This window comes from Lissotriton vulgaris, chromosome 2_1 (genome assembly GCF_964263255.1).
Source record: "Lissotriton vulgaris chromosome 2_1, aLisVul1.2, whole genome shotgun sequence".
NCBI lineage: Eukaryota > Metazoa > Chordata > Amphibia > Caudata > Salamandridae > Lissotriton > Lissotriton vulgaris.
In genome coordinates, this window is record NC_141687.1 from 783,167,503 (window position 1) to 783,193,645 (window position 26,143).

A 26,143-nucleotide genomic window follows, 5' to 3' on the forward strand; every position below is an offset into this window, starting at 1 on the left:
ATGATCCCTGGAACCCGAATCCCAAAAGACGCTGATCGTCTGGGTGTACCGGGAGCAACCGGAACGCTGACTCGATATCAGATTTCGCCATCAACGTCCCGGGCCCCAGGCGATTCAAGATGGCTACTGCCTCATCAAAAGATGCGTATCGCACCGAACAAACTTCTGGATCAATTGCGTCGTTCACCGAAAGACCATGTGGAGCAGACAGATTATGAATCAATCGAAACTCACCTGGGTCCTTCTTGGGGACCACCCCTAACGGAGAACAAACAAAATCCGGTACCGGGGGTACACTAAACGGGCCGGCGACCCGTCCCCGGCTAACCTCTTTCTGAATTTTCTCTTGCACTACAGATGTATGTTGTAGAACGGAAAGTTGATTTTTGCACATCCCTACACCCTGAAAGTCCCCTACCGGGATGCGGAAACCATGTGTAAAACCGTTCCGCAGCACCCCGGCAGAAGTCCGATCCGGGTATTCGCTGAGCCAGGGAATCATTGCCAAGGTATCAATCGGAGTTGGTAAAGGCGCCCCTCGGCCTAGATTAGACCTGTTTGGCGCCTCCCTTACCCCCATTCTCACTCGTTCTGGCTCTGCACGATGACTCAGGATGGGATGACCCACACGTACTACATTCGTGTCTAAATTTACATGATCCCGGAGGCCTGGTACATTTCCCTCTGTTGAAGTTATAACAGAAACCCTTTCTCCCTGTATTGCCTGCGGGCCTCGACTGGTCGTCGGTGCTCGTACTTGGTCGAAAGGGCGACCCCACATTTTGGCGGGAGTAATCAACAACATTGCTCCCAACCAATGGCATTCTTAGCATTCCCGATTCTTTCATTTTATCCCATGTTAAAGAATCGTAACAATCCCAAGTCAAACTCTTGTTATGTTCTTTTTCTTTCCTGAACAGATTATCATAACAAAACCAATGGTTACCTTGATACGCTGTCGAGTAACCCATAATTCTTGATTGGTAAACGGGAAACTCAGGAAGCAACTCGGGCCTACGTTCCCCCAAAATCGATGTAAAAATACCCCACGCATTGCCCCAGTTACCAATATTCTCATTTACCTTAAAGGCGGCCATTTTTGCGCGCCAAACACTCGGATGCATTAGGTCCTTCTGACTTTTTACATGCTCCACATCATAATGATCAACAAGCAAGGAAAAAATATTCACGTATTCCCCTGCCCAGATCTTTTCCTTTATCGCTAAGGGCACATGTTGTCCCAATCTCTCTCTACGAGAGGGTGCTGACTCGTCCCGTGCAATCGGCAATGGCCGCTTACCTGAACCGGACGCAGCTTCTGCCGCTTGCGGCTTGTCTATCCCCGCCAACGGTGCAGCCACTCTAGCTGCCTCTTTCTTCTCACGAAGCCCTTTTATCAGCGCCTGTGCCTCGGCAGCCGTGGCGCCATCACTGCTATCCCCCAACCATGCTGCTAGCTGTGCTGCCAGCTCGGGGGGCATGTCTTCCTTGGGTGTCGGGGTGACGACAACGGGGATTGGATTCCCCTCGACCGGTACTGGGGTCGGCGCCTCGAGCGGGGCAGAGGGAACCGGGGCGTCTCCACCGGCTGGAACCCTTCTCGGCCTCTTAGGTCTCCCTCCAGCCGGCGCAGGGCCCGAACCCTCCTCCCCATCTCGCTCCGCCAACCGTTTCTTTATGTCGGACACCTCTTTGCAAAGGGCCCGCACCATCTGGTCGGTCGTCATTCTCTTTGCGCCTTTCTTGGGCATCTCTCCGAGGAAGTATCTGGAAGACAAAGAAAAGGATCAAAACGCTCAAAATTGGCTCTTCGTTCCGTCCCGAGCTCACGTGTAGCGAGGAGGTGCAGCTTCGGAGCACAAGAACAAGAGGACGTCTTCTGGTCCTGCGCCTTCTTTTATCCGTCTTCAGGGCGGGCGAAAACCCGCCCCTGCCTGCCCCGAGGGCGTGGCTGGCTGCGTCGGTGTCTAGGCCAGCCCACTCTAGGGCGGGAAAAAAGCGCGCCCCGGCTACGCCGCTTCGGGCATACCAGCCGAGACGCGCCTCCCGCCCAAAAATGGCTTCCCGGGGGGATCGAGGCACTCATCCATACGTTCGGGGGGACCGAGTGGTCGCCCCTTTCCATTATAACCCAAAGGAGTTAGGTCCGTATTTGGGCGTAGAGTAGGCTGGACCCTTTTTAAATACAAAATTCACAATATGCCTAAACCACTCTTCTTTTTCACACAAACAAAGTTATTGAAGGTCAAGAATTCTTTTTATTGAATTCTGACCAGGTATTAATATTTTATACCTTTCACTTTCTTTTTTACTTTAAAGTTTTTATACACATTGATTAGCAAAAGCAGGACGAACTGTACATATATTCACAATACTATACATGACAATTTATAAACAAAACATGAAACAATGTATCTAACCTAAATCAATTCAACAACATCATCCATCTCAAAAAGCAATTATTAAACAACAAAACACATATTAAATTGATGTATATTTGATTTCAATAAATGAGAGACAAAATCAAAAAGGTGAGAGCGTGAGGAATACAATCAAATTAATGAAACTATTCAATACTGTCTGAGCTAACTAATACTGATAGATGGCTATTATAAACCAATTATTCCTCCAAATATGCCTCCAAATATGCCGACGCGTTTCGAAACCAGGAAACCAGTTCCTGGAAATTCTCTTCAGGGCCTTTTTTTTCTTTTGTCTGTATGATGTAAAGAAAACAATAAAGTTTTATTTACAAAATTCTATATTTGGCTCCATTCAAGTTACACAAAGAACCTTTAAAATGTCTCTGACTTCGACTACATACCAAATTTAGGCAAAGGACTGTGAATAGGCTGTCTTATTTAGCTCGAAAAGTGTTCTTTCTTTCTTAAGCGATCACAAACGTTCTGGAGGTGTGGGGCGGGCTATTAAAAAAAATGCCGAATATTAGTTATTTTGAATGATTTCCAACCTCTCCAGCATAACACCACTAGAGGAAAAACCGCGTTATGGCCTACCTTTTTATTCATAATTAACCGATTCCTTTCTGGTTCTTAGCGTTATCTAATGTGTTTACTCAACACACTCGAATAAACGGTCACAGGCTGCATATCGGAAAAATCTGAAAAAACATGAAGGCGTTTTTACTACTGCCATCCTGTTTCCTAAACAGTTATCATTTATATCAGCTCTATTGGAGCATTGAACCGCCTACCTGATTGTCTGCAATTATTCGCACGCTGCCTTTGTGCCACACAAGTCCAATTTCTGTGAAATGGAAACGGAGGCATTGTAAACCCATTTCTATAATCTCGCTGATATAGCCGATCTTTCCGCAAATCTGACAGCACCCTTATCTGTTGTACGAGTCTCTCTGAGGTGTATCACACGTCCCGGTCAATCTCATCAAATATGGCCGCTCGTTGTTTCTGGTGTGATTTATTCCACAACCCAAACACAGGAATTGTGGGACTTGTAAGCGAGTGTACCCATTGCGGTTACAGTGAAAAGATGCAAAGACAAACATGTGGGGTACAATTTAGAATCTGCGTGTGTGGGGTGGCTACTTGATCTAATTAGCACGGAGGTCTCCTATCTTTCCTGTTAAATGTACTTGAAAACATATTTTATTTTCCGCATACCCTGTAAGCATGATCATTTAACGCAGCATGTAGACTTGTAGTCAAAGGAAGTTTTTCACAAATGGCTAATACCTTCTTCCACACAGACTCAGGTCCCTGAATAAAGTTTGTGATCGCTATTTTTGATTATGAGGATGCTCTGTAGGGCTCAAACCCAAGACCAAAAAACAGGATGTCAGAACATGGGGGTTACATCTGAAACTGCATTGGAACCTCTTGATACTGCATCCTTAATTCCGGGCTCACCTAGTGAGGATTGCTTCTTTTCCCTTAATGATGGAGAGGGCGAGGAGGAGGAGGAGGGAGAGGAGGAAAATGGAGAGGAGGACGAGGGCTCTCAAACAGGCTTACCTCCATCAGTAACATGAGACACTTCAGAGGTAGAAGGGGATACAGTGCACAAGCCCTCCCCTCGTCGGAGGTCGAGACATACTATGAGTAGGCTCCGAAACAGATCAAGAATTGCAGCAAGCCCTTCGCATCCAGATGTGGTAAAGAGATTGGACTGGGACTATTTGACTACCTCTCAGTTATATCAGGAGGGTGTAGGGGCTAATCCTCCACAAGTGCATCCGCAGAGTCAAGGGCAGGCCTCTGGATTTGATATACTCTTCTCAACTTTGAAACAGATGCAAGGAGAAGCCAGGACAGAGAGCCGCAGAGCTAGGCAGGCAAACAAACAAGAAGATACAGGGGTCTCTGCGGAAAATGAATAAACTGTACGCAGATTTAGTGGGCAGAGTATCGGAAGTAGAGGAAAGAACCAGAAAGCTGGAGGACGAAGCCGCGAAATGGCAGGAGTTTAAACAAGATCAAGAAAAGACAACTTCGGATGTTTTATGGAAGCTCGAGGACTTCGAGAATCGCGTTTACGAAGACTCAATGCTTATTCCATGTTAGGGTCTGAAATGACTTGGAATGTATCTCTATTACTGTTCTTAGCAATGATACGCTATAATACAGACTGTGCAGCTGCCCTCCATTCGTACAAACAATACATATTTTATCCCATTTAATGTAAGGACTTGGAATGAATTGGAATGCATTATTATTACTGCTTCCTCCTTTGTTATGTCACATAATAACAAAGATTGTATTGGTGTCCCCTTTTTGACAAAAAAAAGAAAAAGGAAAGGTCCTTAAGATTGTTCAATACCTCGTCCCCTCTGGAGAGGAGGAACCAGCGGTTGTGGACCTAACTCAGGATTCCGGGAAGAATCTCTTCACCACCTTTCCACAGATCACGTTTCAGCAAACAAAGAAAATTGGGCCCTCCATCGGACCCTTGTACCCCCTTCATACTCACATTTGCTCCAGACCCATTGGCCGATTTCTTGCACAATGCTTAAATCTGGTAGTTTTCCGGCCATCTGGAAGGAAGGCTGGCCCACCATGCCATGGCAAACCTATTAGCATCTTTGTTTTTTTCTGAAAACAGACCACCTTTGAAAAACTAAAACTTAGTTCTCACACACTTGGAACTTTTCTCTCATTGTGTGAAGAACATTTATGCACTGTTCCTGCCTGGGACTGGCATAGTTTACATTGGGTTACTAAAGAGGAAAAATGCAGATGGCCGTGGTGTTAGAGATAATACCGTAGATTGGAAAGCTAGCCTAATACTGTTTGTAAATGAAATCTTCATATCCCCAATCTCACATCTAAGTCATTCACTAGAGCATGAAGTGTGATGAATGAATGGCACTACGCAACAGAGTGCATGATTTAAAAAAATTCTGAAACCACAATAAGTATGGAATTTAAAGTGAATCAACCTAAAAGAAAATAATTTTATTATCAAGTTGCTTGGAGAGATATGTGTATGTCCGCTTTTTAGACCAACTAAAGAAATATAGTTTGAACAAGGCTAAAAGGTAACTAATTTGCTACCTCTTTGCCTAGTGTGTTTTTTACCAAATAAATGTGTTCAAAAATCGACCTGCCAAAATATCAAAGCCACAATATTGTCTACTAGAATAATGTGAAGTTATGTATATAGCTAAGTATATATTTACTATATTTAACTCCACACCAATGTATGTATAATCAGTGAAAAAAACAAAGCTTACAGGGATTTTATAGGTGGGAATTAACATTTAAAAAACCTTTGACATTCACAGAAAAAAACAAAGGTTACAGGGATGTTATAGTTAGGAAATAGAATTAAAAAAACGTTAGAAATTCACTAAAAAAAACAAAGGTTACAGGGACGTTGTAGTTAGGAAATATAATTTCAGAAACCTTAGAAACTCAAAGAAAAAAACTAAGGTTACAGAGATTTTGTAGTTAGGGAATAGAATAAAAAAAAGTACAAATTCACTGAAAAAAACAAAGGTTACAGGGACGTTATAGTTAGGCTCTCATTTCACTTGTGCAAAACCAGAGAAATTCAGCAGTTATAATTAGCTGAGCTGACTATAACATAGCATATCATTGCACTGCTATGACCTCACATATTACATCACTCATGACATGGTCAGTGACATCATTAATGACATTACTCATGACATCTGAAATGATATCACTGATGACATCTCAAATGACCTTACTGATGACATCACTGATGACACCATCCAGGGGTTCTGTGTGTTTTCTAAAAGTTACTGAGTGTTAAACATTTATTCTAAGGTAAGTGGCTGCGGGAGTGCCTGTATGGGTGAGTGAGTGGGTGTGTATGTAGTATAAAGAAGGAGTGGTATGTGAGAGACTGTATGCATGAGTGAGTGGCTGTGTGAGTTTTGTATGGGGAAGCCAGTGGGTGTGTCAGTGGCTGTAAATGGTGAACGAGAGGGTGCATGAGTAGCTGCAAGGGTGACTGAACAGGTACATAAGTGTCTGTATGGATGAGTGACAGGGTACATGAATGACTACAAGGGTGCATGACTAGGTGTGTGAGTAGCTCTATAAATGAGTGAGTTGGTGTGTTAGTGACTGTATGGGTGAGTACGTGAATGTGCGAGTGGTTGTATGGGAGAGTATATACTTGTCTCAGTGACTGTATGAATGAGTGAGTAGTGAGTGATAATGTGTTAGTATATATATGAGCAAGTGATTGGTATAATTCCGTCCAGTAGTTTGGGCTGTAGGCGTGTTCACAAGTCCTCTGGGAATTAACTTGTGAAGTACACCCTCTTTTGACCCCTATTATATCTCCCCCATTTGACGGATCACCTCGAAACTTTACATGATCAACAAGAATCACGGCACACTGTTTTTAAATTACATTCTATCTATCTATCTATCTATCTATCTATCTATCTATCTATCTATCTATCTATCGATCTATCTATCTATCTATCTATCCCCCATACCATGGCTTTTGTGTGTTTGGCGATTCCCCCTATTTGACAATCTGACCTCAGTATGTGTTGCCGACAAACAAATGATTAAATCCCAGTTTTGGAAAGTAGGTGGCTATGTAGGAAGGAAACAGAATTAGAGAAACCTGCTATATAAACCTATGCCCACCTAAAAATGAGTTTTGGTCGGGAATCCTATCTGTTATTGACACATGGTCAATGGGAAAGGTCCTTACTATTCAGTTTCAGACAGAACAGTCAGTCCATGACATCCATTCTGCACTTTATTTTCTTTTGCAAATGTATACTATTTAGGTTAAACAAAATGTTTTTTTTTACACGCATATTTGCACATTGCAGGGTGGTCTTGCGCTTCTTTAAAGCTTTCAGGTGATGGGGAGGCATGCTTCAGGGTATTGTCTTTCTTGAAGTCATCAGCTTACTGCAGAAAGACAATGCTTGTGTAGTTCCCTATTTTTGCTCTTCCCTATTTTAATTACAGAGTTTTTTGAGACAGGCATATAATGGATTCCATCATATGGTGTATGTACTTTTTTGTGTGACTCTGACACTCAATAAAGTTTTATTTCATTGGATATATATCTCTTAAAAGAACGTTGATGTGGAGTTAAGTATACTGAATCTATACTTACCTATATATACTTACCTTTCCAATATTTTGGCAGGTCAATATTTTTGTCCTTGATTTTCAGACCTGCAGCTCTCTTGCATCGTTTGTACCTAGTCTGGAAAAGTACATTAGTCCCTATTGCACTAACTGAGATTGGCACTGGTGACAGGAAGAAGCACTAAGTTTCTGTTGGAAGGGATCAGCAACTTGTGTATGCTAGTGGGTGTTTAATGTTAAACAGTAGTTTAGGTTCCATCTTTAACCCGTTGTGTGTTCATGTGTGCTCCACGCCGTCATAAGTCACGGGCGGCATGTGCTCATGATGGTGTGGAGCTGTCATGCCGCTGCCGCTCCGCCCACGCAGGACTAATTCATCGCCTGTGCGGGCGAATTAGTGAGTGGGCGGGGTCATGACGGCTCAACGTCATCATGAGCACATGCCGCCCGTGACTCATGACGGCGTGGAGCCATCATAGGTACTGGAGTGCCACGCCCACCCCCTACCCCCTCCGGCACCTCTCCGATTTCAGGGCGTAGGGAAGGGGTTAAACATTTGCGACTGGTCACAGGTAGGTGAACATATACCAATAGGGCAGAGTTGATTCTACTTTGCATCAAACAACATGTCATGTCCTTTAGACTAGTCCTGTCATGTATGCCCCCTTTTTACATACATTGTCCCATCCACACGCCAATAACGGTTCTGAACAGGTGCCCTTTTACCTCGTGGCTTGCTCCTGTCTCTTTGACACCAAGCTCTTAGTATTTTATCATAATCCCTGTACATGTCCTCGGGCACTGCATAATTATTCCGTTTAAGGGTCCCCACTTTTTTCATCCTTGGCCAACAGACCCGCTGTGTATGATCACATTATTTACAAAAACATTAAAGATTGTTTTAAAAAATGTATGATTGGTTTCAGAACAAATCGATTCTAGAAGGAACCCTGGAGCAACCACTCTAGTATATAAGACCCTTATTCACCCTGCAAATTAGAGGAGAATTCCTTCCATGCTGACACGAGTGACTGAGTGAAAAGTGCTGTACTGTTTATGATCCCTGAGGAATCAGGGTTGTCATGTTCAGTGGTTGCCAGAAGCTACAGACACCACTGTAAGATACGGGGGTGGTAGTGGCACTGTAGAGCTATCTGGTCTAACAGGGGATGTGTTCTGTGGGGTGTCCGGAAATGGTTTAAATACCAAGCCCTCAGTTTAATTCATCCAAACCGTGCAGGTCCTGGGGATTCCTAGGAATTACACAACAAACATTGTAGTGTCAAGGCAGTAATGTGCAATTTTTCTTAGCCAATTAACTGAGACAGACGTTTTACAGTAGTTTTGACCAGGAGATTCACTCTCTGGTGAGGGTTTTCCTGACTAGCGAGGAAGCTAAATGTGAGGCCTTCCGAAACTATGATGTCTCACTTTACTCAGCGATTTCTGCTAAAGGGGACAAGCAGACTACCTACTTGCAAAATACTCCTCAACCTTACTCAATGGCTGAGCAACGAGAAACTCTAAGGGCCCACTATAACGTGAGGAGGTACAACTGTTATTAAATAACTCAATACTATCAAGGCCGTGGGACCTGACAGTTTTCTGGGTGACTTTTACTAAAAAAAATTATTGATTGTAGCCAAATATACAAGCATTTTTAACGCAGTTGCAGAAGATGGTAAAGTTCCCACGACCAAGGGGAAGCTAATATATCTCTCATCCCAAGACTAGGTAAAGAACAAAGGTTTTTTTGCATCTCCTATCAACACATAACACTAATAAATGTAGCTGCAAAAATGTTTATCAAGGTCCTGACCTCAAGATTAGAGAATATTTTACCTGATATTGTTTATCCCGATCATCAGGTTTTATCAAGAGGCAACACACTAGTGACAATGCACAGCAGTTCATTCACCTTATCAAGAAGGTCAAGATAAAAGGCAATTCTCTCAGTATTAATTTCCCTGGGCACAAAGAAGGCCTTCGACTGGGTGGACTGGCACTTCCAGATGGGATAGCGCTCTAATTTGTCTAGGCCTGCTTGGCAACTTCGTTATTTCTTGGCCACCATACCAGCTTTCTCAAATGCCAAGGAAGGGGGCCCATCACCCCAATATCTTGTACATTCACTAGAGGAGGAGCATCATTAGGTTTCCTTAGCTGGTAAGATTATGTTATTGCCCCTTGAGGAGTCAAGTGAAAGTGTTGGGTGCTGCTTCTGTTACGTCACATTGGGTGGACCAGGTTAAAATTTACCCTACTTGGTGATGGGCAGTGGTCTCTGACTACTTTTGCCCTCAATCCAGTGAGGGTTACAAATTGTGCAGGAGTACCATACTACACATTCCGAGTTTTGCAGCTTCGACATGATGAAACATGGTATTACTGTGTTATCCTCATTCGGAGTTGTGTAACTCTGAATAAGGTAATGCTAATGCACTGTTTGGTATCCGTATTTACGGGTGCGTGTTATCGCCAAAAATAATGCACACCTCATAATGAGACCCTGAGAGAAAGTCACCTTATAGTTCCAGTACTCAGGTGAAGGTTAAGTCCAGGGGACTAAAGTTGGTTCAGATATCACAGTTTGAGGCTATTTGGCTATCTCTTTGCCTCAGAAATCCTCATTGCAATTCGTTTTCGGAATTTACTGAATGTTTTCATGTTAAATGGATTCATTTAACATGTAAAACTGTAAACATGGGACCTAGGGACTTTATACACACATGTCCATAACGTCACCAGATAGCATGGATTAGAAGAAATGAGCTTTCCACATTTTTTGGAGTGGGGCTTCCAGACGGCTTGCATTGCAGTAGTGCTGAACTATTGTAGGAAATTCAACTACCTACCAGAATCCAGAGTACAGGCTGCTGGTGTTTTCTTGGTTGGCTAACAGGGTCGGACTGACCTATAGGACAATTAGGCAGTACCCATTGGCTGGTCTGGCAGATCAATGTGTGGGCCGGTTGTTTAGCAGTTGTGGACCGGTTTTATTTACTGTTGTGATTTCCCTGATGTTAGCACTTTTTTTTAGCTATCTGCTTGCTAATGGGGGCCACTTTTTTTGATGCCCAGTATATTTATTGTCCAAGTCCGACCCTGTTGACTAACGATCTTTTTTTTAGTATTCTGTCAACAAACTAATCCGGGCATCCCGGGATTTTTAAGATCTCTTTTGAAAGAGCACGTAGCAAAGAGGATGTCATATTGTTTAATATGACCAGAAATCCAGATGTTACATCTATATTTCTACTTGCTAATCACTGGTGTGATCCATAACAGCGTCTGCCAATTTGGAGAGTTAGAGAGTGGTTTTGTTATTCATTCATTTCCGAAAATGCATTTGTGTTTCCAAAAACATTGGGGCGCTGAGAATGACTTTACTGCCTTGAACAAATTACTCATTTCCTGATTTTGCTGAGAAATTGCTACAAACGGTAATACAATATTGAAACATTGACAAATCTGTGCACACTAAGTATCCCCGCGGCACATTGTTCTCTTAGAGAAAAATGTACCAAAGTGACATTTCAAGAAAATCTTGGCAATAGTGGGAAATGTTAATGATTTGTTTTGAGTTCAGTTGTGGCACTTGGACTCCGCATATTTCTGCTTTAGTGGGTTGACAGCTCTTGTAGGCTATGAGGTTTTACAAGCAGGTACTGTCCTTCTAAGATCTACTTCTCTACCAACACTAAGCTGCTTTGTGAACTATTACCTTCTCCCAGTGCCTATGGGGCCACCTTTATTGTGTTATTAGAAGCAGACTCCCGCTTTGGGAGTACGTTTTAAAAAAACTGAAATGGCAGCTAGTCTGCCATAGGCTAAATGACATGCTAACTCTGTATACCGATTTGAGAATTTCAGATTTAAGAAATAAAGGGCCATATGTATGAAGCTAATTAGCATTCGCAAAGGCCGAAAGTCTGCGAATTTCGGCCTTTGCGAATGCTAATTACCTAAATGGTATGTATCAAACATTTTTGCATCGAAATAAGGAATCGCAAAATTTGCTATTCCTTATTTTGCGATTGCACGTAAGGAATCGCAAATTTTTTCGATTCCTTAAATGCAATGTATCAAAGAAAAAATATGGAAAAAATGCCATTAAGGAATTGCAAATTACCACCAACTTCTAGTTGGTGGTAAGTTGTGAATTCTTTTAATAATGCTTTTTTCCCAAAAACCAAAGGTGCCATATGACACCCATACATGCCCTTAGGGCATGTATGTGCGCCATATGCCACAAAATGTCTTTTTCAGGGGTGCAGCAGAATGTTCTTGAGACACCCCTGCACCCTTGAAAAAATTCCTAATTTGCGATTAGCAATATTTGCTAATCGCAAATTAGGAATGGTAAGGAATCGCTATAAAAAAGCGATTTTGTTCATACATACCATTTTGCATTTCCTAAATAGCGATTCCTTAAAATTCGCTATTTAGGAAATGCAAATTGGTTTGATGATACATATGGCCCAAAGTCACATCTTTGATAGATGATTCCCATTTATACCCTATAGGTTTAACCATCCTTTTTGCACAGTTAGTTTTCCTTTATCTTTCTCTAAGTGTTGTTTGTCCATTGAGGATCGACCAGTCAACCCCTAATATTCTTCAAAGTGAATAATTTTGCCATTGATTGACAGCCTTGATGCATAGAATATTACTCAAGAGGTATAAAGAAAGCACTCAACATTTATTTTTATGTATTTCACATTTACAGTATACCGCCAGGGTGACCTTGGGACAAACTGGTATGCAGTTCTTGCAGGATCTTTGGATGTCAAGGTGACTGAAACCAACAGCCACCAGGTACAGTTGCTTCCTATAGTGTGAGCGGGAACTTTCATCTGCTTTTAGGTGTATTTATTTGTTTTTCTGCACATGTTAAAAGTAGAACTGATCAACCATACATATTTTTGTATTTCTTCTTATCTTTATCGTCCATATTTAATAGATCTTTAGCATTGGGCATTCTTTAAATGTGTAAATTAATTTTAACAGCAATCCACTAGATTCAACAATGTAAAGTATAGGGCTATACATGAAATAATAAAATATCCCCAGTTGTCCACTGTCAGTTTGGTCAGGTTCAGGCCATGTGCATCATTCCATTAGGGAGAATTCAATGATAAATGGCCCATTCAGGACAATCATAAGATTAGCCGGGCATGCCTATGGCACGCCTGTGGTTATATTGATGTTTTACTTCATTTATGTTAACCAGTTCCTTCTCAGGTGTCAATTCTGCCCTCATTGGTACTGCATATCATAGCTGCGCCCACACATAAGTAGTACTGCTTTAGAACCCAAAAGCTCCAGAAACAAGAGCTTGAGAGATGGTTTTGCTGTTGTACATCTCCTGTCACACCAGATCAGGCTGCTCAGAGGTGTGTTTATTTTCAGGAAGAGTTCGACATTGTATCAGTATTGGGATACCCTGGAGGGAGGAAAATACAAACACTTTGAAAACATATCATCTTTCCTAGTGTTGCTTTTCACATTTCTGAGATCGTTGCCTCAACCAGAATCCTGTTATTGTTTCCAAAATTCTCGTGGAGATTTACAGTAAAGAAGCTAGCCATTAGCGTGGTTCATCTGTCATGTCTAGATATTTCAATATTACCCTGAACTAATGAAAGGGATGACTAGAAATGTGCTAGCATCCTTGTATGCAGAATTCCCCAGAGTAAATGAAGCGATTTTTTTAAATCTTTTCTTGAGGTTCCGAAATAGTCCCTATCAATCTACTTTCACCAGCATTACTGGGGACATTTTTGTAGCATTGCTTGCATGCATATAGTGTCTACATACAACAGGACAATGTGTTATTTGCCTTAATCTTTACAAACGTTTCGCAATAGCAATGCCCACAATTCTACATCTATTAGAAATAGGATCCATGAGAGAAGGTAACTTGGTTTCATGCTTCTATGTACACTCCAAATATTCATCTCTTGCAACATAGTTATGATTCTAGCCTTGGGGCTACTTTACTGTAAGTACATATGACCTATCAGTCAAGGGCCAAAGATCTGCCTTTCTGGTAGCTGTAAAAGGAATCACATGACTATTTAGCAACCAGGAAAGCAATAATATATTATGAATCAGCATCCCACACTTCATGTATAATGTGTAGCAGCCTTCTGATATTTATGGCACTGCTCTGGCCTTCCATCTGACCCCCTACTACCATGGTTGCCAGTACACTATGTTACAGGGTGGTTTTATTTGGCATAGTTTTCCTGACCAGAGTGGCATATTGTGCTAAGTCAGGGAGACAGAGTGTTATGGGCAAATGTAAATCTGATCAATTGTGGACGAGATAGGTAGCATGCATGGATGCCAAGTCCCCATCAACACTGACCAGGGGGGAAGGCAGTGCATTCCAAGTCTTAGAAGCTTGGACCCAGAAAGCTGGGTTACAGGCCAATTTATATATTTAAAATCGAAGACAATCACTTCACTATGAATCTCAACTTCTACCTTTAGCTTCAAGAGAGGGAATGGGAAGTTCAAGGATCACTTGGTTGATTCCCATACTATCATAATAACTATTTCTCTCAGGGAAGCTAGTAATAAGCCTTTTTATGTCAATTGAAGGTACGTATTATAATGTGGTCTCCCAAGCGTTCTTTATATTGGTATGCTAGAATGTCACTATAAAGTTATCCCACTTGTTTCTCTCTGTTTATCACTTCTTTTGTTTTGCTAACGTTTCTCAAGGAAATTGGTTTCTCTAACTCCTTTCTGTTTTTATGACGACTCAGTAATAGGTTGTAGGGCCCCCTACATAAATAGCTCTCAACAGCTTCGGGTCTGTGGGTGGTGGTTGATAGTAGTCCCTGAATATCTCATTTCCATTATTTTGTGTATCGATCCATCTGTTCGCTATGCATGTGGTATGTCTTTCATTAGGTTTTTCCTTCTCACTAATGAATCCTAGAATCCTATTACTTCAGTCATCTTCTTTGTGCAACCTATTTACATATTTCTGAAAATAAACATCTCCTCTACTCAGCTTTGGTCTCTGATAAAAGTAGCCTAATTGCTGGATTTATTTTGAGCCTTTTCTCCAGAAGTTTAATGCTTTCCTTCAGTTGTGTAATCCAGTCAGTAGATATTTCAAACGTACCACAAGTCACACCTAAGTGAGTCCCTCTCATAATCAATTTCAATTCTTTCCATTACAGCCAAGTACTGACAAAGTTACCCTTCTTTTCGCTAAAGAAGTTTTCAATATTTTATCTCATTTTTGAATTAAATGATGCATCCAGAATTAATTTGGGCCTAAATCTCCTGGCCAGAAGATTGGGACTAGTACTGTTCCTACAGAGGATGGACTGCAATGAGTAGTGTTTGCAAACTGGGGTCACCAGGTAGCTAGATCCTCTAAAAACAATACCTTGATTATTAACCAGTAATCTTCATTACATCTGGTACTACTTTCACTCATTCCAGTTATTACTTATGAGGTGAATCCCAAAACAGGAAAAAACACAGGAAGTATGTTTAAAAAAATCCCACCTTTTCCTTCCCAAAAGCCATAATAAAGGACGGGTTCCTAGTATCCTCCTAGAATTCCATGCAAAACATCAAGGTCAATAATGATTTGGGGGAGCGCAGGTTGTTATGACTGGTGCAAGTGGGACTAAAAGTAAAGTAATCTGTGCATAACCTCCACATCCCTTATCCCATATACCAGTCATTACACACGAGGAATACCAGAACACAACACTTATTGTAGTACCCAAATTATTTAGTTACATAACATTTATAGCAAAACTGAATTCAGTACTCCCATACCAAACCTCCTCTTGCCAGAGTCCCACTAAATCCATCTGTAATAAGTAACAAAAGTGTTCACTGAAAAAATTTGATACCACTCATTTTCCCCAGCAACTTGTACATTAGGCGCTGAAAAACAGCAGCCGCTGATGCGAGGCCGAAAGGCATGCGCTTAAATTGATAACAACCGTAGGGTGTTATAAAAGCGGTCAACTAACTTGACTCTGGTGATCACATCACTTGATGGCAAGCCGCTTATAAATCGATGGTGGAAAACCAACTGGCACCTTTAAGCGAGGACACCATCTCATTGATTTTAGGCAGCGGAAACCTATCTATGACAATGTTATTATTAAGGTGGCACAGATCAATGCATAGACGGATTTTGCCATTTCACTTGCGTGCCACTGAGCACAGGAGCGTGAGACGTCTATTTCCACCACCACCAGAGAAATCCACTCAGAGCTTTCTATTTCTTCAATTATATCCCTTTCCAACAAACCGCCCAATTACTTTGCTACCCCATCCCTTATGAGTATGGGAATAGGCCTTACTTGTGAATTTTAGGTAAAGCATCTGTCTTAAGTACAATGGTGTGCTCAAAACCTTTGAGTGACCCCAAATTCTTGCTAAACACCATAGGAAATGACTTACTGATACCATCTTGCAGTCTGCTGGATTCATCCACAACTAGTACTTATTCTTCACTATTGGGGTCTAAAATGATATTCAAACTCTTTTGGTCCATCCAACCTAAAACAGAAGGACCCAAATCAGCTACATATAGTTTCCCTCTAACAGATCTCCCTTTAAATAAAAATGTCAACTATCGGAATCCTAACATGTTGATCCTCTCCCCCGTGAAACTCAATGGACTAATATCAGCGGGTATTAACTCTTCACCTATATTTTTTGAAATTTTTTTCTCTCCATACTTCTTTATCAATTATAGTATAAGGTGATTCTGAATCAGCAAACAACTTAACTAGTACACCCCCAATGATGTTAATTACGAAATTACCCTGGATACTTTTGACACACTCCCATTCATAACCTTCTTTCTCTGTGTCAGGATTATTGGAATCCTCAGCATCATATGCAATCCAATTCAATTCAATAGAGACTTTATTTCGGTTATATTTCAAACCATAAAAGTACACATATAAAATACATTGAACATTTCATATTTAAAATCACAATTACAAAAATACATATTATACGTATTTCATTAATGAGTAAGTAGACGAAATCAACAATAAAGTGCTATTAATACTGGGTTTACAACATGATATAAGGTCTTTCAGTAAATAAGCTCATCATCCTTCAGAGGTGTAGAATCACAGATCCAGGCACTTTCTCAGTTTGACAGTTAATTTTAAAAATTCTATGACATGAAGAACACTGTCACTGTGCAAAAGCTGTAAATACATAAGTGCTGGTCTAATTTGATTAAAATGTAGTTTCTTTAAAAGAGCAACAAGGTAACGTCTGCGTGGGTATTCATAAAACCTACATAAAAATATAAAATGCAGCATATCCTGTGGAGACTTCCCGTCGCAGCCACAGGGAGCAGCAGTTTTATCAAAAATATCCGACTTAGGTCTAATTAAAAGATGATGAAAGATATTAAACCTGAACCTCGTCAGCAGAAATTTCTCATGAGAAGTGAAGGTGCATGTTAAATATAGTTCCATGGTGTCACAGGTTTTTAACATAACATATTTCCTAATATTAGGTTTCGTGAGCTCCTCCCCTTCTCTTTGGGCCCTCCTGTCCATATGAAAAGCCCACTTAATTGCTGCCACATCTCCCTTTACAATCCCACAAGGGTTTTCAAACAGATTCAAGCATCCAAGCCTCAAAAAACAGGATTTGAGGTATTTTAGCCAGGGCACACACATTGAGTTGTCCTGAGACACAAGGTCTTTCACAATCAGGTGGGTAAGCGGAATATCTTGGTTTAACCACAATTTTACCCAGCATGTCATTGGTCTTAACGCAAATATATCTGATAGGTACTGAGTCCCCAGTTCTTCGTGTACCACTAAGTTCGGTGTACTGACTGGAACACAGAGGAGACGTTTTAGAAAATTGTTTTCAGTAACCTGTAACTGTTCACCACTTACGTAGCCCCATAACTCACTGCCATATACAGCGGTAGCTATCGATTTAGCATTATAGAGTTTCATCATTGCAGTATTTGGCTTCTTCCCTAGTTTTGTAGCTAAATTCAAAATAGAGGCATTTACCCTTGTCATTTCCCCTTTCTTTCTTGCCACATGAGGGCCCCAGCTGAGCTTTGTGTCAAATACGACATCAAGATATGAAAATGTTTGAGTGATGGGGATCAGAACATCATCAAGTTTAAAAATACAATTATTTTTCGGTTGTCGGCCAACATGCATTATATATGATTTAGAATTGTTGACCAATAGGTCTCTGTTGGTCATATAGATATTAAAAGCATTCAAGAGTGCCTGGAGACCCTTTTCCGTCCTAGAAATTAAAACTGCATCATCTGCGTATAAAAGTACAGGAATAACCTGCCTGCCAATTCTGGGGCAATCTGATTTTACCTCCTGTAGTGCAGTGTCTAAATCGTTAATATAAAAATTAAAAAGAAATGGGGCCAGGATGCAACCTTGGCGCACTCCCTTTTTAATGTTAATATTACCAGTGGGTTCCCCATATGTTGAGTACCTAACATTTGCACTGGTGTTACTCTGCAAGTCCACCAGAAAATCCACAATCCCTATGTCCACACCTTTCTCACGCATGGTCTGCCACAGCCTTCCCCTGTTAACACAGTCGAAGGCCGATGACAGATCCATGAAGGCAAGGTGGACGGCTCCCTACTGCACAACAGTCAGTATAAGGAAGAGATTGAGGCACTGGGTCATGGTGGAACGGCCACTACAGAAGCCATATTGGGAGATGGACATAATGTTATTATTAGACGTCCAACTTGATATACGCTGCAGTAAGATCCTCCCCATAATCTTAAACATGGAATCTATTAGTGAAATCGGACGATAACAGAGGGGGCTGCCCTTGTCTCCTTTCTTAAACACAGGGACAATTGTTGACAAACCCCAGGACAAGGGACAGCCCACTATAGCAGCTGCATTAAATACAGCTACCAAGATGGGTGCCCAAAAACCTGGATCTGATTTATAAAGATCCGGTGGGATTCCATCAGGTCCAGGGGCCTTCCTATCTGTAAGTCCTTCTATGGCGTCCATTACCTCGCTTATATCAAATTTAATTATGCTTCCCTAGCATAAGGTAAAACATCAACTGTTATAGGGTCCGCTGAGTGATACAATTTTTTAAAATGAAGTTCTCACTCCTCCTTAGTTATGCAGCAATCTAGTCCATCACCTGGGTCTTCTACCAGGAACGGTCTTTTGACTAAAGCCCAGAATTTAGTGCTACAATTTAAGGTGGAGGGGTTAAGTATTTCATCCCAAGCCTCTTTCCTTAAAAACTCCTTACGGGATGTAATAACAGACTTGTATTCTTTCTGACACAGTTTTACACCCTCCTGATTTCTCGGGTGACTGACAGAGCTAACCTGAGATTACGTGCAGCTTTGGTGTAATCGTGGTTAAACCACCTAGGACCCGCTTTCACCAAGTTCTTTGCGGGGGGCGTCATGAGTTCTGACACCTTCTCCGACAAGTTTTGATAGGCAATAAGGACCTGCCTGGGATCTCCCCCCTCGTGTGTTCAGTTCTTAATATCCTCAGTACATTTATCCACTATATTTTTGTAAAGAAGATCTGGGGTAACCATTGACCATTTAAGTCACCGCCTCCCATCTGTTGTACACAGCCTGCCTGAGCTACTGTTCTGATTTCCCTTGTTAATCCAAGGTCCCTTCAGACGAATTATTAGAGGGTTATGGTCACTGAATTCACTTTGCTCAATACTGAACGAATCCAGAAAAGTCTGCATCGTCAGTGAGACTAACATATGATCAATAAAAGTGCCCCTGCCATGCCCTTTGAAAGTAGGAATATCAAAGCATTTTAACGGGTCCCTGAGTGTCATAGCCAGTGAGAGGTCAAAGTTGTTCATTAGATCATTACAAAGTTCCCCATCCACTGTATGTTCCATGTGTATACCTCCCAGGCGCTCACAACACAGGTCTGTTAAGCATTTTTTCAGTGGATCACCGCAAGGATGCACATTAAAATCTCCCATGATCATAAGATTATGACCAAAATCTTGCATAGAAGTAGTGATAAAAGAGTTCAATAGTGATATTTGATTGAAGCCTGCACTATCATTAGTTGCATTATAAAAATTCACCAAACCAGCCCGACAGTTTTCTCCATTTAAAACTAAGCCCATCACTCCAGAATACTGTGATTCAATTCTGCGCATTTTACAAGGGACTAAAATAGAAACAAAAATCACAAGTCCCCCCTTTGGTCTACCCCTTACAGATGGAGTGGCTAGCACATAGAAGGCCTTGTACCCTTCCAGGAAAAGATCACACTCAACCAACCAAATCAAATCAAATCACAGACATTTATAGAGCGCACTACCTACCCATACCTACCCATAGGGTCTCGAGGCGCTTGGGGGGGGGGGTGCCGCTACTGCTCAAACAGCCAGGTCTTGAGCTTCTTCCTGAAGGAGAGGTGGTCTTGGGTCAGGCGCAGGTCGGCCGGGAGGGAGTTCCAGGTCTTGGCGGCCAGGTAGGAGAAGGACCTTCCTCCTGAGGTGGCTCTGCGGATGCGTGGGACGGCGGCGAGGGCGTGGCTGGCGGATCGGAGGTGGCGTTTGGGAGCGTAGAAGTTGATGCGGTTGTTGAGGTAGCTCGGGCCTTGGTCGTGGAGAGCTTTGTGTGCGTGGGTAAGGAGGCGGAAGGTGATTCTCTTGTTGACCGGGAGCCAGTGCAGGTCTCTTAGGTGTCCGGAGATGTGGCTGTGTCGTGGGATGTCGAGGATGAGTCTGGCTGAGGCGTTCTGGATGCGTTGGAGTCTCTTCTGGATCTTGGCGGTGCTACTGGGACGACAGGTGTACTTAGTGCATCATTCACAGTAGTAACTACTGCTACACTATTGCGAGTGTTCTGATGGTCTTTAGCACTCGTCACCTCCTGCCCTCTTCCCCCAGCCGTAACCCTACCACTGGTGGGTGCAGCCTGGTGTGCAGACACCAGGCCGCCCAGCCTAGCCACTTCCGTGACCAGGCTCTCTATCTGAATGGTCAGTGGTTTAATCATCTCCTCTAGTTTCGCTACAAATTTCGTTTCGTGTTTTTTATTAAGAGAAGCAAACTGTTCAGCATTTAAATTAAGACCACTATCATTATTTCCAGTGAACACAAAGGGGTTTATAACAGGGCTATTCGTTTCTTTCCCATCCAGATCCCTTCTTTTAGTGCTATGTTTCCCCCCCGTTTTTGATGTGCTATCCTGCAGGTTCGCATCGGCCTAATGACAGGCGGAGCTTCGCCTCTTTCCTCGCTTGACAGGGCGTGTTGGTCTAAATGTACCTCGACACTCACCGTAGTGGGCGTCTGCGGATCTACTCTAACGATTCCGCTCGTATTTGCCTCAGCCTCTGTGATCACCCTTTGCGGAGACAACTCTGGTAAATCCAGTGTCGGGGTCCCCTTCCCTAGTGAAGCACGTCTTTCATTATTAATCTGACTTACTTTCTTCACCATATAGTTGTCAATGGTGCTGGAGCCTATTGCAGGTTTATCATTTTTAGTTTTAGACATATTATATAAATATAAAGCAATATGCAAGGTCGTATAAGAGCCACTACTCACTCATATGAAATACACCAAGATAAAAAATAAAGTCTCACATGAATGGTACACAATAAAAGTCTGGATTAAAAGGTGTAGGGTCCCTGGCCCAGCCCAGTCTCCTCAGGCCTCTGAGGGCCACAGAGGGCCCGCCCTTTGCCCGGGCTTAGCCCGGCGCGTCCCGCGGGACGAGGGACTGGCGTTGCCTTTATGCACCTCCTGGCGCTGTTGAGGGCGTCACTGGTGGTGGGAGGGGCCCGGCGGAGCCAAGCCCGGCCGGGAAACAGGCGGAGCAAGGCCTGGCCCTTTGCTAGTGGTGCTGGGGCGGAGCTGAGCCCGGCCGTGAAGTATGCAGGAACCGTTGATAATACCCCCACAGGACTCGGCCCTGGCGCTGCCTTTATGCGCCTCCTGGCGCTGTTGAGGGCGTCACTGGTGGTGGGAGGGGCCCGGCGGAGCCAAGCCCGGACGGGAAACAGGCGGAGCAAGGCCCGGCCCTTTGCTGCTGGTGCTGCGGCGCTGCGGCGGAGCTGAGCCCGGCCGTGAAGTATGCAGGAACCGTGGATAATGCCCCCACAGGACTCGGCCCTGGCGCTGCCTTTATGCGCCTCCTGGCGCTGTTGAGGGCATCACTGGTGGTGGGAGGGGCCCGGCGGAGCCAAGCCCGGCCGGGAAACAGGCGGAGCAAGGCCCGGCCCTCTGCTGCTGGTGCTGCGGCGGAGCTGAGCCCGGCCGTGAAGTATGCAGAAACCGTTGATAATACCCCCACAGGACTCGGCCCTGGCGCTGCCTTTATGCGCCTCCTGGCGCTGTTGAGGGCGTCACTGGTGGTGGGAGGGGCCCGGCGGAGCCAAGCCCGGCCGGGAAACAGGCGGAGCAAGGCCCGGCCCTTTGCTGCTGGTGCTGCGGCGGAGCTGAGCCCGGCCGTGAAGTATGCAGGAACCGTTGAATATAATAAATGCATATTTAACATTACTCTTCCTTCTCCTGCACATTTTGCTAACATGGTCAATCAAACCACAAATACTGCATCTTTTCTTTGCAGCAGGACAATTTCTGCTAAACGCCAAATGTTCTTTACTTCCACAGCGATAACATCGCCTGTCCTCAGGTTCTCTGTCTTTCCACACAGTCTTTTGCATTTGGTTGGAAAACTTGTTCAAGTTATGTTGTTGTTGAACTCGATTGCCACACTGAACTTTAAGTACCGCCCCGTATCCTTGTTAGAGTCTTTAAGCTGTGTCGCACATCTTCCAGACATTTCTGCCTTCCTTACAATAGAGAGAATATCCTCTAAAGGCGAGTCACCATTTACCCATAAGCGTTCTTGTATTGCAGAATTGTTACAATGCATGACTACCTAGTCCCTTAGTAAATCATCATGCAAATCACCAAACTTGCAGTCAATAGCAAGTCTTTATAATTCATCAACGTAGTCATCCACGGGTACATCTTTGTTTTGTTTCCTCTGAAAAAATTTATAACGCACCACTCTCATGCAGACCTTAGGCGCAAATATTTATTGAAATCTTTTAATGCTGGCTCGAAGTCATTCAATTCTGCAGTAACAGAAATCTTAGGCATGCGATTATACGTTTTTATTCCCATTGGACCTAAAGAATGTAAAAGGATTCTTTTCTTTTGATCAGGCTTCATTTTACCTGCCTCGTCAACAGCACTAATGTAATTAATGAAATAATTTTTCCATTCCAACCATTCCATAGCTGGACGCGAACCTGAAGACCAAAAGGAGTAAGGGCAACTTAAAGTGAAATTTTGTTGCGCCATTGTCTCTCGTTGTTGATGATCACCCTCCTCCATAAAATAATTGAATATATAAGGTAAACATGGTGGTGTATTAGAAAAGAACTCCTCGGAAATATATCAATGCCAATAAATCTTAAGTATGAGAATGAAAGTCCAATGTATAACAGCAATAATTAAAAAATAATCGGAAAAAAAAACCCGAAAATGAGAAATCCTCACAAAAAATACCTTCCTCCCAGACCTCCTCACCTGATGGGAATAATCAGATAATATAATTTCTTCCCGCAGTCAATAAAAGGAACACTGTAAGCACATCCTCCACTTAGTGTTCAGATTAACAAAACCTCCTCTTCAGTTTGTGAGCAGTTCCGCAAAATGGCCGCCTCGAAAGGTCGCGTAGCGTGACCTAGTGCAGTGACATCACGCAGTGATTCAAGGCAGTGCGCGTCAGGAATTCAAGCAATGCGCTTCACAGAACTTTGCAATTAGAACGTTGCCACCGCTTGAAGGATGCAGCAGCAACGTAACGGTCACATACGGTCAAATTGCTGCTACTCGCGTAAAATCGGAGATAAGGAAGGATGAAGTACACCGCCCTCGTAGATTCACAAGCAGGTGCTAACATCGGTTATCTTCGTCCCAAAGTTGAGGCTGTTAATGTCGCAAAATGTCCTTAATAACAATTCTTTTAGTTGAAAAAGTAAAAATAAAAATTGTGCCGATTTTCCACGCGTGGTCGTCAATCGTCGCCAATTGTAATGATGCATAACTGCACAGGAAGTCGTTAAGATGAGTTTAATGATAAAACAGGAGAGAGCTAGGGAGCACAGCTTCAGTCCGCGGAGCAAGACAGCAACTGACTCCCGGCTGGAACGAGCACAGAAAATGCAACAAGCATTCAATGTCTCGCCCTTAGAATAATGACACATCACATAGCATAAAAGATACAAAGTAAAATATAAGAACATAACAAAAGCCAGTACAGTCTAGGACACTCGGTTACTCTCTGCAAAGCCTTTTGGTGTCCAGGCAGATACTTATCGTCATTAACTGTTATGACAAAACAAAAACACGTCATCGGTTTCTCTTTCACTATTTTTTACTGGTTCGGTGCAGCATGCAGACACCGTGTGTGAGAGCCTACAAAGTCTGTATCATGACTGCTTATTCAGTGAGGAGCTGAGCATCCTGTTCCTGTGACTGCCGCATGTAAAATGAATTCATTTAATCTGTTACGTATATTTCTTAGAGTTATGTTGTGTTTGTAATACTTGTGTCCATAGATGGACACCGTACATAATGTGCACTGTAGTATCCCTGCGAGGACCCCGTACCGGCGGTGAGGTCATCAGCTGGAATTGTCACATCTGACAGTTATCAGCTGATCACCGAGCTGACTGGAAGTTTCGCTCCACTTCTGTAGGAGCATTCGTGTTGGCTTATGATAATAAACAGAACTCACTACTTCATGTTGTACAGTGGTTCTTAACAATTCTGGCGACGAGGAGCCAACACAGAACCCACAAAAAAAAAAGAAGAAAAACGAGCAGTCATACATGCGCTAACTAAACCGCTACCTGCAGAGAACAAAGAAGTAAGCAGGGAAGCTACTTCGTTGAACGTGCAGCAATCGGCATATAATGAAACTGAGCATGAAGGAGACGGCGTGTGAAGAATTGTAAAATTAGGTGATCGGCAAGGAATTTAAAAAAAAATATTGAACCACCAAGAAAAAATTGTGAGTACTGTCTCACACTGTTATACTACCGAGCGTTCCGTGTTGTGGAAAGTGGCGAAACTGACGGAACCTAGCAGTCTAAGTGACGAACGGCAACACAATCAGCTGAGGCGTGTGTAGTCTTGTAAAACTGACAGAACGCAAACTGTCAAGAGCAAACGTTGTCTACAAGACCTGTTAGTGTGTGTGGCACGGTGACTCGTAGAGCAGTGGACTATATGCTGATGAAGCCAGAATAGGCAACTTAGGAATCGATGTGAGGTGAGACCTGCCTAACTGTAAAACCAACGGCACCAGCAAACCGTCATTTCCAACTGCCACAGACAACTGCCATCCTGAACAGCTGAGTGGATCGTCAGCCGATGACTACGTCATCGCGGACCAACGTGATCAACGCTGGCGGCCATTTTGAGTGGAAAAACATCTTCATTTCAGAACAGTCTAGTCTTCACAAAAAACAACCAAGAAGCAATCGCATTGGGGAAAAAAAACAACGCACACAGCGCGCACCTTGATAACTCAACTGAGATGACAGGCACATCAAGGAGGAACAACCGAGGCATTTTAATGGTAAATAAACATCTATGACGAAAGATTAAAATATTTTTGAGGCAGCACAATAATAACTTCAAAAAATCATCAAACCTCAGAGTATTTACGGTCTTCAAGTATAAATAAGGGCTATAACAGTATAGTATAGTACACTTAACACAACAAACAATACTCCAAAAGCTAACTAGCAACAGAAACACATAAAATGAGTGAAATGGCCACTGGTTGCATCTGGAATCTCTCACCCCCTGAGTGATTCTTGCGTGCTGGTAGTGAACCAGTATTGAAGTGGGAAGAGTGGAGGGATTATTTTCTTAATTACATTGCCACTCTAGAAGAGGATGCAGAGATAAAACCAGAAAAGAAATACAAAATGCTAATGCACAACTTAGGGGCAGGAGGAATAAAAGTATATAACTCAATCAACAAGAAAATAAGAGGAGAAAATGAAGGTGACGCTTTCTCCAATGCTATAGATGATCTAAATGCACATTAAAAACCAACGGTTTGTGTTGGAGTCGATAGGTATACATTTTTCCATAGGAAACAAGAAAAGGATTAATCAATTGACAATTTTGTATCTGCCCTAAAAAACCTAGCAATAAACTGTCGTTTTGGAGTTCTTCACGAGGAATTTATAAGGGATCAAATTGTGATGCAAGGCTCTAATGAAAACATACAAGATAACCTATAGGCAAAGGGTGAGTACCCACTGCAGAACATAATAGACATAGGTAGGAAGGCAGAACTCACGGGACGATGTGCAAAAGCAGTGCTAAAAGATGACAAAGTAAAGAAAGAAGGAGAACATGTGAACAAGGTGTCAGACCAAAAAAGTTGGAAAGTTGGAAAGCAGAGTTGGAAAAAGAAAGACACCACGCAAACATACAGGAAAACTGAAACACGGAATAAGGGATACTGTTATCGGTGTCTAAGCACAGCTCACATGGCATAT

At 42.7% G+C, this 26,143-nt stretch overlaps 1 protein-coding gene across 1 annotated transcript in view; it reads left to right on the plus strand.

Annotated features, from left to right (window-relative positions):
• RAPGEF4 (Rap guanine nucleotide exchange factor 4) overlaps positions 1 to 26,143 on the plus strand; it is a 1,206,373-nt gene that overhangs the window by 175,271 nt on the left and 1,004,959 nt on the right. The window contains exon 3 of the mRNA XM_086956142.1: positions 12,298 to 12,386. Coding sequence (XP_086812268.1) covers positions 12,298 to 12,386 — 89 coding nt within the window. The remainder of the gene's footprint in view (positions 1 to 12,297; positions 12,387 to 26,143) is intronic.